Genomic DNA, 14,824 nt, shown 5'->3' with positions numbered 1-14,824 from the left:
AACATTTGTAAAGTTAGCATTATCAATCACCTTATGGTTTGACATTAGTGTAGGAAGTACAATAGTAGTTAATAGACAGGGTAGTGGACCAGGAACCAAGATTGCAGAGTTCACCTTTGCCTTTGTCACAGTTGTGTGACTTTTGATAGGTCACCTGACTCTTCACCTTAATTTTCCATCTATAAAAGGAAAAGTTTAGGAAAACAGTCTAATTTCCTAGCTAATACTAATTTTCTATACATTGCTATAATTCAGATTTTCCTGTGTAGACTTAACTAAATAATATTTTAACTGGTACTAATCAGATTCACGTGTAATGATTCTAAATAGCTAATTCAAAGGCTTTATAAACTGCTTGGCAGACATATAACAGTATATCCACATCTCATTTTGGGGTAGAGAGAGGAGGGGAAACACAGTCTGACTACAGTAGGAGTTAAACTTTTTCATTCTACATACCACTTATATTTTTTTCCTGTCTTTATCCTTGAACTTTCTTCAGAGATGGCTGAATTATTTTCTCTAGCGACTTACAAATCAGGCTTACAAGAATCTTAACTTTTTAAAAATTCCCAGAGAAGAATTTATTAGCTGGGATAATTTAAGCTATTAAACTTCCCTTTAGCCAGCTCTACTTACTGTTTAGAATATCCACAAAATAATAATAACTTTTATATAACCCAAAGCAGCATAAAAATATTTTTATTTTTGTTTTTTTCTAAAAACTAATAATAGTTTTGTTGTTGTTTTTTAATGGTGAATCTGGCTGTTCCTTTATAGTTACTATTTGAACACCTATTTCAGGAGGGGTGGTATTAAAAAAAAATTTTTTTAAACATTTATTTTATTTTTGAGAGACAGAGTGTGAGCAGGGGAGGGGCAGAGAGAAGGAGATGCAGAATCTGAAGCAGGCTCCAGGCTCTGAGCAAGCTGTCAGCACAGAGCCCGACGCGGGGCTCGAACCCACGAACTATGAGATTCTGACCTGAGCCGAAGTCAGATGCTCAACTGACTGAGCTACCCAGGTGCCCCAGGGAGGGGTGGTATTTTTAAAGAGAGTGCCTCACTCTGATACTCCTAAATCTGTCTTAAGTCACGTCTTGAATTGTATTAAGTATAAAGATAGAATAAATAGTGCTTTGCCACAGCTTATCATGGATGGTACTGCTGATACTGACTTGTAAAGACAAATTATAAGAGGGAAGGCAGAAAGAGAAGGATGAGAAATAAAAACAGATCATTAGATAAGCCTTTGTGTATGACACCAATTTAACCTCTAATACTTAAATTCTGGTTATTCTCGATTAGTCCCTTTGTGAAACTACTTGTGAAACTTTGTGAAATCTGCTATCTGAACAAATTTGAAAACCTAAGTCTTTATCTACTATTTAATAAGCCTAATTGCTTAACTAACCTTTAATTTTTGATCCAGCTATTTTAGATTATTCCTTGACACTGAATCAGCTTATTTTAATGGTTTTATCCATTTTACTCACTAGCTTTTATTTTTTTCAAATAAGAAGTTCTTTATTTCTTGCCACTATGGGCATCTTCCCATGGAATTTTATATGAAAATATAAGTAGAACTTTTAGACACCTAAATGTAAGTAGACCTTGAATATGAAGGGAAAATAGCTGAATTTTGGTGACGTTAAAAATACGCATCTTTCCAGATTGTCAGCTTGTCTGATAAGGTGGCAGATGGCTTTCATAAATTTATTTTAACTGTATTTTATCTTTAATAGTAGAGTTGAAAGAGAGAAAATGGGTTATATATAATTTACCCACTTAGATAAACATTGTTCTTTCAGGTAACTTTAATGAATAGGATACATTTGAGCTGTTTACTGCAAGTGAAGAATTAGAGTCAAATTGGCAATTAGTTGTTACCTAATATACATTAGCCTGTAATTTCTTGGGATTTCCAGTTGCTATTCTATGATTGTGTTGGGGATCCTCAAGATCAAAGCCTAGCTGATTTACTAGAAGGACTCAGCGGGACCAAGCACACAGTGAAAGGATATAAAACAAAATCAGCAAAGACAAAGACACATGGGGTTAGGTCTGAGGGAAAGCACACCCACCTTTGTGATCGTCTTCTCCCACTGGAGTCACAGGGGATGCACATCATTCCTCCAGTGAAAATTGTTACAGCACATGTGAAATGTTGACTAAAGGAGAAACTGATTAGGGATCAGTGCCTGGGGTTTATCTGGCGCTACTCACGTAGTCATTCTCTGTCTAGCACATACCGAGATTCTGGACTCCCAGGAGGAAAGCAGGTGTTTAGCATTAAGCACATTGTCAGCACAAATAGTTGAGGCACAAGGAGCCCATCCTATCAGGAAATGGTGAGAACCCTCTTGGAATCCCAGTTTCCAGATGCCAGCTCAGCATCAACCTTGCAAGCAGGTCACTCTAAGAATGGCAGGCTCAGGCCTACTGTGTTAACTCTTTCTCTGCACAGTAGTGGTTACATTGTAGACAACATTTTGAAAGTTGTCATTACTCATCTCAAAGGAATTAAGTCTGATAAGTGGTTTTGTCAGAGAATCATATATTAAAATGGACTCTCTAAGGAACATGTGAAGCTCTTTAGTTAAATTTATAAGGAATTTTAAAATTGAATACATTTTCATTTAGACTATTGTGTTTTTAAGGCCACGAATATTTTCGTGAATTTTCAGGCAGGTTTTGTATGGTATATTTAGTGTCACTCCTAAAGATGCTATTAATAGTATCTGAAGATGCCCGAGGTATTTTTACTATTGATTCTTGTGGAAGATGAGTGTTTTGCGAATGTTCCCATTTTGTTTTTGAGCCCTGTACTTCTGGTAATCAAAGTGTATGTATGATAGGGAAAATATTACAGGATTTAAATATGGTAGTTTTGGAAAAAATACTAATAATTGTAAAACTACTTTGTTCCCTCATGGGCTAATAAAGTTGAAACAAAGAAGTAAGACTAGATTTCTTTGTCAGATTTAAAATGAAGTATGTACTTTTTTTTTTTTTTACTTTTGTTATCCTTGTTATGTGATATATACCATTTTACCAAGGAGTGATGTGATGTGTATCAGGCTATTTTAGTCCAAATTCAAGGGATTAGATCAATTAAATATAAATTCTTATTAAAAATATGTGTTTCCCGAGGGATTTAGTATTATAAAAATACAAGTTTGCTTTCAAATAACATCTATGCTAATGTGTTTAAGAATTTATTATAGGCTTTTGAAATTTAGGAAGTACTTTATCCTTTATTTACAAAAAACTAACATGCAAGTTTAAATTTTAAATAATTTATATTAATGAAGCGGTCCTACTTCAGAGAAAGATATTCAGATTATAAACTAGGATTGTAATAATTGTTATCTCAAGTTATATTCCTTTCATATTGTTTTGCAGGTCCTAATCTACCCATGGCAACAGTTGACATAAAAAATCCAGAAATCACAACCAATAGATTTTATGGTCCACAAGTCAACAACATCTCCCATACCAAAGAGAAGAAAAAAGGAAAAACAAAAAAGAAGAGATTAACCAAGGCAGATATTGGAACACCAAGCAATTTCCAGTAAGAGAGTTCTTTTGTTTTTCTTATCTTTTGATTTACTCATTACTGCTCTTGATTTTTAACTTGTTAGAAAATTTAGTTTTCTTATTGGTGGTGGGGGGGGACCCTTACATTTATCATTTGCGTACCTTTTTAGCTATAGATTTTGTTGGGAGGTGTTTGTTTGTTTTTTAAGGCTCAGTAGACTTTCTCTGTATCTTAACTGTTTATTTACTTTTCTACCCATCAGTAAAGAAAAATTAGATGAAGTTGTTTCTTTAAATAATTGTTGGACATAGTGATTTCTCACTTTTTCTCTATAAATGGTATTTGAAATTGCCTGAAGGCACTGTCTCAGTCCATTTGGGCTGCTGTAAAAGAATACTATAGACTGAGTAGCTGATAAGTAACAGAAATTTATTTCTCACAGCTCTGGAGACTGGGAAGAGGCAGGCGAAATGTAGTGTCTGGTGAGATTCTTCTTCCTGGTTCATAGACCGTGCGTGGTCTTCTAGCTGTCTTCCTCACATTTTGGAAGAGGGCAAGGAAGCCTTCTTGGGCCTTTTATCTAAGGGTGCTAATCCCATTCTTGAGGGATCTACCCTCAAAATATAATCACCTCCTAAAATCCTCACGTCCACATATCATCACATTAGGAATTAGGTTTCAACAAAGGAATTTTTAGGGGACACAAACGTGTAGTCTATAGTAGGCATCAAACCTTTGCTATTTCTTTGATGTATTTTAAGCATTTTCATGTACATCATTTCATTAGGTCGTGACAAAACTCTTATATTCTCATATATATAATTCTTGGGTTTTTTTTGTTGTTTTGTTTTTGTTTTTGTTTGTTTTTCTTTTTTTGAGAGAGCTCCAGCTAGGGAGAGAGGCAGAAGAAAAGAGAGAGCGAATGCTAAGCAGGCTCCACGCTCATTACAGAGCCCAATGATGCGGGGCTCAGTCCCACAACCCTGGGATCATGACCTGAGCCAAAATGAAGAGTTGGATGCTCAACTGACTGACCCACCCAGGCGCCCCATAAAATGCCCGTATTCTTAATGACAGTTTGACAGTTGGGGAAATGGATGCTCAGAAAGATTGTGCAAAGGTGTTAAGACTCAGTAGCATAGCCAGGGCTGGAATCATACAGTTTTCCCCTGAATGTGGTTATGTCTGTGAGAACTATTAGTTCAGGGCCAAAATTTATTGGGTGGTTTGGATTTGATGTATGTTATGTTTTAAATGCTCTTTATGCATTTTCTATTTTTTATTTTATTTTTGTCTACTTCTTCAGGCACATTGGACATGTTGGTTGGGATCCAAATACTGGCTTTGATGTAAGTATCTTTGCAAGTCATAAACATTATTGCTCTAAATAAGTGGGAATGCTATGGCCTGTGTGTAGATTTTTATTATTCATTTTTGTGAATTCTGGCGTTCATTTGAATGTGTTTATGTACATATACTACTGAGGTTTGAAACCTTCGTATTCTTCAGTCATTTATGGCTATGTCTCTAAAGACAAAGGTTTTATACTCCTTGGATTTATATACTGTAATGTGAAATTCTTGTGTGTTGCCAGCAAGAGAAAGAAACTATTTCTGCTAGCTGATCGTTTTTGGGGAATGTATGCCAAATTACTGGAGAATAATCAATTTCTGAATTATCCAGTTGTTAAATTGCCTAGGTCTTTTCATTCTATTCTTCTTGGCAATTTCGTCATTATTTAATTTACAGCACTGAGCAAGGTAGGTTAAACTGCTGGCAAAAATAAGTGTTTTTAACATTTTACCTGTATTTTTGGTTGCTTAAGTATTAATACGTATTTCACAGTTGACCAAATGATCAGGATTTGGAAAAATTATTTTGAAGAGAAATACTTGTGATTGGGGTCAAAAATCCTTCTGGTTATTTTTGTTATAACTACAGTGTTAACTCTACAACATTTATTGAATGCTTCTTTGTGTTGGGCACTGTACAGGGTGCTGAGGTTATAAGAAGGTCCTTGTCCTCAGATTTTCAAATTAATTTGCTTCTTTTGTTTATTTGTGATGTATCTAAATCTTATTTAGGAATAGGTGAACATTGGAAATGTTTGAATCATAAATGGGTTAGTAAAACTCTAAATGAGATGCCCTTTTTGAAGGAAGGGAACAAAACAAAATAAAAATGTATTCTTTGTTCTTACCTTTTCTGTTTTATTTAAATAAGAAAGTTTAGTTGGAATATAAATAACCATATTTCAACTTAAAATAATTTCATAAAGGGCAAAGATGAGGATCAGATTTGATCATGCTTATTTTTAAAAATTGGGATCGATTTTACAGTTAGTTACTTTATTTGTTGTAGCTGAATAATTTGGATCCAGAATTGAAGAATCTTTTTGATATGTGTGGAATCTCAGAGGCACAACTTAAAGACCGAGAAACATCAAAAGTTATATATGACTTCATTGAAAAAACAGGAGGTGTGGAAGCTGTTAAAAATGAACTACGAAGGCAAGGTAATTTATTTTTTCATTTAAGCATTGTAATCCTTTTTTTTTTCTTTTGACTATTTTGAGGTCAGTTTCATGGAAGACAGCTATACACATTCCTATGAACCTTCCGTAAGCAGAATATTTGAATTTATAGATAACTAACTCGACCTGGTATTGTTTTACATTATTTTGATGTAACTAAAAGATTTGGTGGGGCACCTGGGTGGCTCAGTCGGTTAAGCATCCGACTTCGGCTCAGGTCATGATCTCACAGTTTGTGAGTTCGAGCTTCGCATCGGTCTCTGTGCTGACAGCTCAGAGCCTGGAGCCTGCTTCGGATTCTGTGTCTACTTCTATCTCTGCCCCTCCGCCACTTGTGCTTTGTCTCTCTCTCTCTCAAAAGTAAATAAACATTAAAAAAAAAATTAGAAAAAAAAATAAAACATTTGGCAAGGTTTTTCTTACTAAAAAGTCTTATATTAAATTCATGAATATCCGTACAAAATCTTCTGGCTATTCTATTTTAGAATAAAAATTTATAGTTGCCTAATATCTTATTTAACAAATCTTAGAAACCACCATTAAAGTTGTTTTTATTACAACTCAGAAGTAGTAATTTAAAAATAATCATTGGTTGGGGCGCCTGGGTGGCGCAGTCGGTTAAGCGTCCGACTTCAGCCAGGTCACGATCTCGCGGTCCGTGAGTTCGAGCCCCGCGTCAGGCTCTGGGCTGATGGCTCGGAGCCTGGAGCCTGTTTCCGATTCTGTGTCTCCCTCTCTCTCTGCCCCTCCCCCGTTCATGCTCTGTCTCTCTCTGTCCCAAAAATAAATAAAAAACGTTGAAAAAAAAAAAAAATAAAAAAAAAATAAAAATAATCATTGGTTAATCAGTAATATATAAGCATTTTCAAGGATATAAATAATGAAAATTATTTATTTTGAAATACAAACATTTTTTCTTGGTAAAGAATAAAATTTATCATTTAGTACTTTGAGTATACTAATTTGCATCCTTTTAAGATCTGATATTTAAAGCACCTTGTGTTTTAGTTGTATGTTAATTGAACAATAAAGTGTAAATTCAATAACTGAATTTTCCAATATGACAGTCATCTCTTTGCCACCTTATTCATTTGAGATTGCTTTTCTTCTATCTAGCTTTTGTGTACGGAGCAAAAGTTCCATTTTATCAAAGTATTCTGAGGAATTTCACTGTCGTTTTAAATTAGGTATTTGACTTACTTGTATCTTTTTCAGTACTGATGTTCATTCAGTCTTTCATTCATTCATATATTCAGTAAACATTATGCCAGCACTCATTTCCACTCAGGATACTTAGTCTAGTGTGGAAATAGATATTTAAACAAGTATATAGTCAGAAATTGCTATTGTAGAAACACAATGTTAGTTTCATTGAAATTAGTATGATGCTAATTTGTTTTAGTTTTTGAAAAAATTACATTTCCAGGCTCTATGGATTTTTAATAAAAACATCTTGAGCATAGCACCATTATTGTTTTTAAATGCTCCCAGGGTAAGTCACGTTTATTGGTAGTGTGTTTCCCAACTCTCTTTTTCCATGGTTATCACATACCCTCACATTACCAAATTTTGCTTGGCATCTCTCTGAGCTCTCTGAATTTATAAATTTATAAATGACTCTTGACCTTTACTGGGCTACCCATATATGTGCCCTCACACCTGAATACCTGTGACTGACGGTTGTCTAGATTAACTTGATTGGATTTGTTTTGTTTTTTTTTTAAGTTACAAATATCAATGTTTGTTTATTTTAAATAATTTATTTTCAAGTTAGCTAACATACAGTGTATACAGTGTAGTCTTTGCTTCGGGAGTAGATGCCCATGATTCATCACTTACATACAACACCCAGTGCTGATCCCAAGTGCCTTCCTCAATGCCCATTTCCCATTTTCCCCACCCCCCAACCCCTGATTTGGTTTTTAAACTTTATTATGACTGCTTATTATTCTAGCTGCTTTTAAAGCATCAAATTAGGCAAGATCTTTCCTTAATTGAATTACTTAAAACCAAAGAAATACGCAGACATTAAAAAACATGCTTTGGGTGGGCCGCCTGGGTGGCTGAGTCAATAAGCATCCAACTTCAGCTCAGGTCATGATCTTCCGGTTTATGGGTTTGAGCCCCATGTCGTGCTCTGTGCTGACAGCTGACAGCTTGGAGCCTGGAGCCTGCTTCAGATTCTGTGTCTCCCTCGCTCTCTGCCCCTCCCCTGCTCATGCTCGCACGAGCTCTCTCTCTCTCTCTCTCAAAAATAAAAATAAACAAAAAAAACAAAAACAAAACATGCTTTGGGAACAAAGTTAAATTCTTGTCATACTTAAGAACCTAACTCCCAATGGGGAACCTTTTAGACACCAAAGAATGATTTTATGGAAGATAAATTTTTCAAAGAAAGAATAAAAAATAAATAAAAAATAATAAAAAATATAAAAATTAATGATTTGTTAGGGAAATGTTTTCAGGCAGAACATATAATGTGTTCAGAAGTATAAAAAATTAGAGGAGAAATTTATGAAGTTGTCTTAATATATTTTGTAAAACTTACTGAATCAAATCTCTTGAAACTTATTTTATAAAATTATGTAATCAGGTTTATAAAAAGTAGTAGACTTGTGATTTCCAATCTATTTTGTGTGTATCTGTACAATTCTTTGAAGGCCATTAACTCATAATAATCTGCTGTGAAGGTCCACCACAATGCAGTGGTATATATGTGGGATGTTATTTGACCCAGTGCTCTAAATTATGCATGCTTTGATATGTTTATTTTTAGAGAAGCTAGAGTTCATTTATCCTGCTTCCAAATCTAAACATACAATGAGGTTTTTTTGCCCTTCACTCAAACTAATGTTTTGGGCACATAGATGGTAAAATTAAAAAAATATATTTCTGTATGAGTCAGAGCTCATATTTCATCTATAGTTTAGACAATTCTAATGAAATTCTGTGGATTTTTAAAAAACACCTCTTAACCACAGCACCATTGTTGTTTTTATTGTCGCTTATTATACTCATTCCTAGTGGTTGCCTTTCACACTTAGCATCATTTCAGTAACCTATGTGAAATGTACTTAGATTTTTACATTAATTTGAGTCAAGGAGGGGGTGCTAAACATAAACACACACAGTTAGTTCTATACGTGCCTAGTCAGAGTTGTTTAAATTTGTGTTGAATAGATAGCAGTTTTCTATTTGCTTTACTTTGGGGAGGGTGCATGAGAGAAGTTCTTGAATGTTTCCTGAATTTTATATAATACTATATTTCTTTTAAACCTTAGTTATATTTATATTTTATAATTTCTGCTTCCCAATCCTATAAATATCACATACCTAGAAAATTAGTTAACCTATTATTCTTAATATTGATCTGCAATAATAATTATTTTTAAGTATAGGAGCTTTTTTTTGTAGTATACCATCAAGACAAGATTTTTTTTCCGTGTCTTTCTTCCTTTTTAACTAAACTCTGATAGTAAGAACAGTTTTATTTGTTGTAACTTTTGTTTCATACGTTTCACTTCATTTATTTTTTAGAAATCTAAGTACTGTTATCGTTCTGATTCTGGTGTTTGTGGTGACTTTTCAGAGTTTTGCAAGTCTGTAGGCCATCCGATTTTCTCTTGATGGTGCGTGATGTCTGCTTAGACATTTTTGTGCATCTAAACCTAACTCCTATTGTGCCATCCGTACTTCCCTCTTTTAATTCTTTCATATTCTTACATCAGGTATGGCATGTCTTTTGCGTACTTACCTTTTTATGTAAAAATAATACAGACTATAAAAAAACAAAGTTGGTAATAGATGTTTTCCTCACAAAAATATAGAGACATTTTCCATCACTTTTCAAGACAGTAGAGATGCTGAACTTGTGCTATACTCAGGTAATAATTTACTCCCAATCAATTCACGCTTCCTTTTCCTAGGCAGTGATTTAATGTCTGTTTAAATGAGTAATAGCTGGACTCCAAATTATTCCAATAAATGTACTTACTGCAAGTTTGAAAGAACTTTTATTCTCTCTACTGAAGAAATACATCATTTTACATATAAAAAGATTGTGGATCCAGAGTCCTCAAAGAGACTATGAGAAATGATTTACTAATACTTTTTAAAGTAGAATAGGGTGGGTATTTTCCTCTTGATTAACAAACAAGTAAATCATACCTATTTGAAATAGAAACCTTAGCCTGATTAAAATTGCTTGAAGGATTTGAGGTACTGTCTTATTCAGAGAGTACACAGATTACATATATGTCATATCCTCCTGGTTTTGTTCTTTTATTACAAAATATGTTAGAAAAAGACTTTGCTTTTAGCAAGGTTAGTGTAAGTGTCCTCACTTTGGATCCAGTGAGAAAATTGGATGAACCTGCAACACTCAGACCTCCAGGGTGCCTTGATATAAATCATAGGAACTTCCCTCTGTGGTGGCCGACATCTGAGTAGGGTAACTCTCCTGTTTGCAGCTATGTATTATTTCACTTGTAAAAGTTTGTATACACGGAGACATCAGTAAACACAAAGAGTTTTTATGAATTCTAGGATTTCTCTACTCCTAAAAATAGTTAATTTGCCTCTTCAGTCTTTGAATGGAGAAATAATGAAGTTCATTATTATGTAAATTTGTACATACTGTTAGTAAAATCATACTTCCAAAAATAATAAATGTGTACTTTGAATTTCTTTCCTTATTTTTATTAAAGTAGAATAAGAATGGGAAAATCATTAATACTAGAATAATATTAATATTTTATCAATAACTTAGTCCAGTTTTTCAATGTAGAAATTCTGAGTTAATTTATTAATAGTTGGTTGCATCTCCTGAATAAGTAGTTGAACATTTCACTTGAGCAACCAGCCTCCCTTTACTGCCATCACTAGAGTTAATGACCATCTTCTAGAAATATAGAATATTATATATATTATTACATATTATAGTATATTTCATTATAACATATACTATATTTTTAGAAAATATAGACCATATAATATAAATGTAAGGTGACAAAGTTTTAAATTTTAAAAGAAAAAGTATTCAATTTGGGTTTAACTCAGATTAACTTGAATAAATTCTGATAGGTTATGCAACACCAGCTATTTTATTCCGAATGTAAATTAATTTTATAAATTAAATAAACTCAATTCTTTAAAGAGGGAAGGTATCCATTAATTTTTATTGAAATGCTAAATAATGCTAATTGACCAAAGTATTTGATTTTGTGATGTTTTTATTATATAAGGAAGTGTTTATTCCCATACCTTCAGAAGTGGTGCTGATTCCTCAAAACTAGATTCTACAGTTTCAGCTAATATTTTTCAAGAAAAACAGGAAAAGTGGTCTTTAGAGGAGTATTCCCAAATAGAATTCTATCATCCGTACTCACATGTCCTTGTAAAATAAAATACAAAGACGAGGCCTTTTTTCCCCCTCGTGTGTCTTTTCACACGTGTTGAAGTTTTTCTTCAGTGTGATGTTTGGGGCGGAGAAAAGCACGCTTTCTTTTTTCTGTTTTTATTTCAGCGCCACCGCCGCCACCGCCGTCTAGGGGAGGGCCGCCTCCTCCCCCCCCACCCCCGCACAGCTCAGGCCCCCCGCCCCCTCCCGCCAGGGGGAGAGGCGCTCCTCCTCCACCACCTTCTAGAGCTCCCACCGCCGCGCCTCCGCCACCGCCTCCGTCCAGGCCAGGTGTGGGAGCCCCTCCACCGCCACCAAATAGGATGTACCCTCCTCCGCCTCCAGCCCTTCCCTCCTCAGCACCGTCGGGGCCTCCGCCGCCGCCTCCACCTCTGTCGTTGGCCGGCTCAGCGGCACCGCCCCCGCCACCTCCGCCCCCGCCTCCCCCGGGGCCGCCACCTCCGCCTGGCCTCCCTTCTGACGGTGACCATCAGGTTCCACCTCCTGCGGGAAGCAAAGCAGCTCTTTTGGATCAAATTAGAGAGGGTGCTCAGCTAAAAAAGGTGGAACAGAACAGTCGACCTGTGTCCTGCTCCGGAAGGGATGCACTTTTAGACCAGATACGACAGGGTATTCAGCTGAAATCTGTAAGTAATCTGTTCGTTTCAGTTTAGACGCTCTGTCCTAACGAATTTTAAAGTAATTTATGAGACAACTTGGAAAATCTTTATTTTTTGCTCTTTCTCTTGGTATGCAGGTGTTTAACCCATTGAATTTCTGATGTTTTTACAAACTAGAACCACACACATTTATACCCTATACCTGTAGTAGCCCATACTTCTATAATTAGAATATCACCCCAGAAAAAGTTCCCTCAGGCCTCTTTCCATTTGTCTCCCTCTCAAAAAAAAAAAAAAAAAAAAATCACTAATCTGATTTTTAATCACTGTAGATTAGTGTTGCCTGTTCTTAGAACTTCATGTAAGTGGAGTATTATATATAGTATGTTTGCTGTGTTCTAGACTTCACTTCTGAATAAAATTTATTTGAATTTAAAGATAAATCTTTAAACTGTGGAGAAGTAAAAGCCCTGCTTGTAACCAATTATAATCATCTTGGTAAGTTCATACCATTAACTTTATGAAAACTAAACAATATTGTAAAGTTTCTGTGTTCTGAAATTTAGATCCGTAGACAATCCGACTCTGCAGAAACTTGAAAGAGTTCTAATAGAATTTTGGATAATGTTGGTAGAGAATTTTGGATCCTGTGTATTGGAAGAGGTGATCATATAGTCTTCTAGAGCAGAGGTTGGCAAACTGGTTTTTTTTACCAAATGGTAAATATTTTAGACTTGCAGGCTGTATGGTCTCTGTCAAAACTACTCAGCTTTGCCCTTATATTACAAATGCAGCAGCATACATGATGCAAAATTTGGCGTGATTGTGTTCTATAAAGCTTTATTTATGGACACTGAAATTTGAATTTCATGTAGTTTTCACATGTCACAAATATTCTTTTTATTTTCTTCCAACCGTTTAAAAATGTAAAAATCGTTTTTCACTTTAAAAGTTCTACAAAAACAGGATGAGCTAGATTTGACCCATGGGCAATAGTTTGCTGACCCCTTTTCTAGAATCTAAATTGCCTACATCACATACTCCTGAGCTTTTACTTATGGTCTCTCAGTTCCAAGAGGAACATTTGCTCTCCAGGGCTTCGGGTTGGTGAGGGTGATGGATTTTTCTGTGCAGTAAATGAAGGTGAAAGGAGATTCTAATTGAAAATGATTTTGTGATGTAGGGAATTATGGTAACTAAATCTCTGACGCTTGGCTAGGAGGAGAACTATGGGTAGGGAACACAGCTGACTGAATGGAAATGCTTGAACATTGGCATAGCACAGATTTTAAAAACTCTGATCTTTAAAATGTATCTAGGTCTTTTCTTGCCATGTGATCAACCTGTGAGCAGTTGTCTCTGCTCCCTTTCCCCATTTAGTTTAGACTAAAGGGTTCTCAGGAACAGCTGAAGAATTTCGAATAGTTGTTAGTGGGAGGAATTAGTGGCAAAATTAAAGGGGTGCCTGGGTAGCTCACAGTCAGTTAAGCATCAAACTTCGGCTCAGGTCATGATCTCACAGTTCAGGAGTTCAAGCCCTGCATGGAGTTCTCTGCTGTCAGCACAGAGCCGCCCACTTTGGATTCTCGGTCTCCCTTTCTCTCTGCCACTTCCCACTCGCGTTCTCTCATGCACTTTCTCTCTCTCTCTCTTTCTCAAAAATAAATAAACATTTATGTAAAAAAAAAAAAAAAAAAAAATGACCACAGCCCAGGTGAGTAGCAGGCTTTAATGGACTTTACCTCAGACTCAGGGTCACTCATTCCTGCATCTGCCACTCATAACTTCTCTTTTTGTTTCTCTTGTCTATTTCCTCTCTCTTGCACAATCAACTTTTGTTGCTTTCTCTCATTTGCTGTTACTAATAAGGGGTTATTTTTAATAAATTAAATTGTGTTCTCATTTTTTTAATCCCACTCCTTGTCTGTCCTCTTTTCTTAATTAAAAAAATTACTGAGTTCCCTATTTTCCCCATCATCATTTCTTCCCCGTCCCATCCCAACTCTCTTCATTCTCTACATTTCTTTTAGAGAGAAAAGTATGTTTTATTCTAAATGTAGGTCATTCTTCCCCTAAATAATCACTTTTTAAAATTAATTTTAGAGTAATATCCTAGAGGAATAAATCAGTGAATTATTGGCATGTTGTATGTGATCTGAGTCCATAGCTTTACCTCGTTTTTTAAGAAAACCGTTCTGTGGTTGAAATTTCTCCAGCTATGTTTCTTTAAACAGTCTATGTAAATCACTTATTCACAGATGAATATGACTAACATAAGATCACAGTTGGCAGGAAGGGTGTAACTATTCACTTACATAGATTTTGAGTTCCATGTTCATAGTACCTTGGATAGCACCATCCAAGTAAGTACCTTCAAAAACGTGTTTGTGTCAGTGTTGTGCTCCTGTGGTCTCTGCCGTGTATTCTCACATTGCTTCAAGGGTGTCTTAAGTGTTTCTTCTTACTGCTGCTACACTTCTTTGAGAGCCTCATGCTGACCTTCAAACCTCAGAAACTGTTTCTGTTGTCTTTTTCATTTGTGGCACTTCCATACTAGTAGTAGTTAATACCCAGCCTCCCCAAACCTAAATACTAATGAATGAATCAGTATCTTATGGGGGAATTACTTTGAATATTTTTAAAAGAAAAAGACCTGTTAAGTCTCCAGAAAGACAAGTAGTATTAGAAGAGCTGTAAAGACCAAAATAAAAAGTTTGTCCTAAAAAAGTAGT

The 14,824-nt window shown here is 35.3% G+C and overlaps 1 protein-coding gene across 4 annotated transcripts in view; it reads left to right on the top strand.

The window, feature by feature from the left end:
- The window catches only part of WASL (WASP like actin nucleation promoting factor), a 62,482-nt gene that overhangs the window by 41,438 nt on the left and 6,220 nt on the right, over positions 1-14,824 (top strand). For all 4 annotated transcript variants that reach the window (XM_042923431.1, XM_042923450.1, XM_042923436.1 and 1 more), the window contains exons 6-9: positions 3,406-3,574; positions 4,848-4,890; positions 5,903-6,056; positions 11,599-12,119. In XM_042923431.1, the coding sequence (XP_042779365.1) occupies positions 3,406-3,574; positions 4,848-4,890; positions 5,903-6,056; positions 11,599-12,119 (887 nt within the window). The remainder of the gene's footprint in view (positions 1-3,405; positions 3,575-4,847; positions 4,891-5,902; positions 6,057-11,598; positions 12,120-14,824) is intronic.

Source organism: Panthera leo, chromosome A2 (assembly GCF_018350215.1).
Source record: "Panthera leo isolate Ple1 chromosome A2, P.leo_Ple1_pat1.1, whole genome shotgun sequence".
In the NCBI taxonomy this organism is placed as follows: domain Eukaryota; kingdom Metazoa; phylum Chordata; class Mammalia; order Carnivora; family Felidae; genus Panthera; species Panthera leo.
The sequence above is the reverse complement of the archived record's forward strand: the minus strand, read 5'-3'. Positions and strand labels throughout refer to the sequence as shown.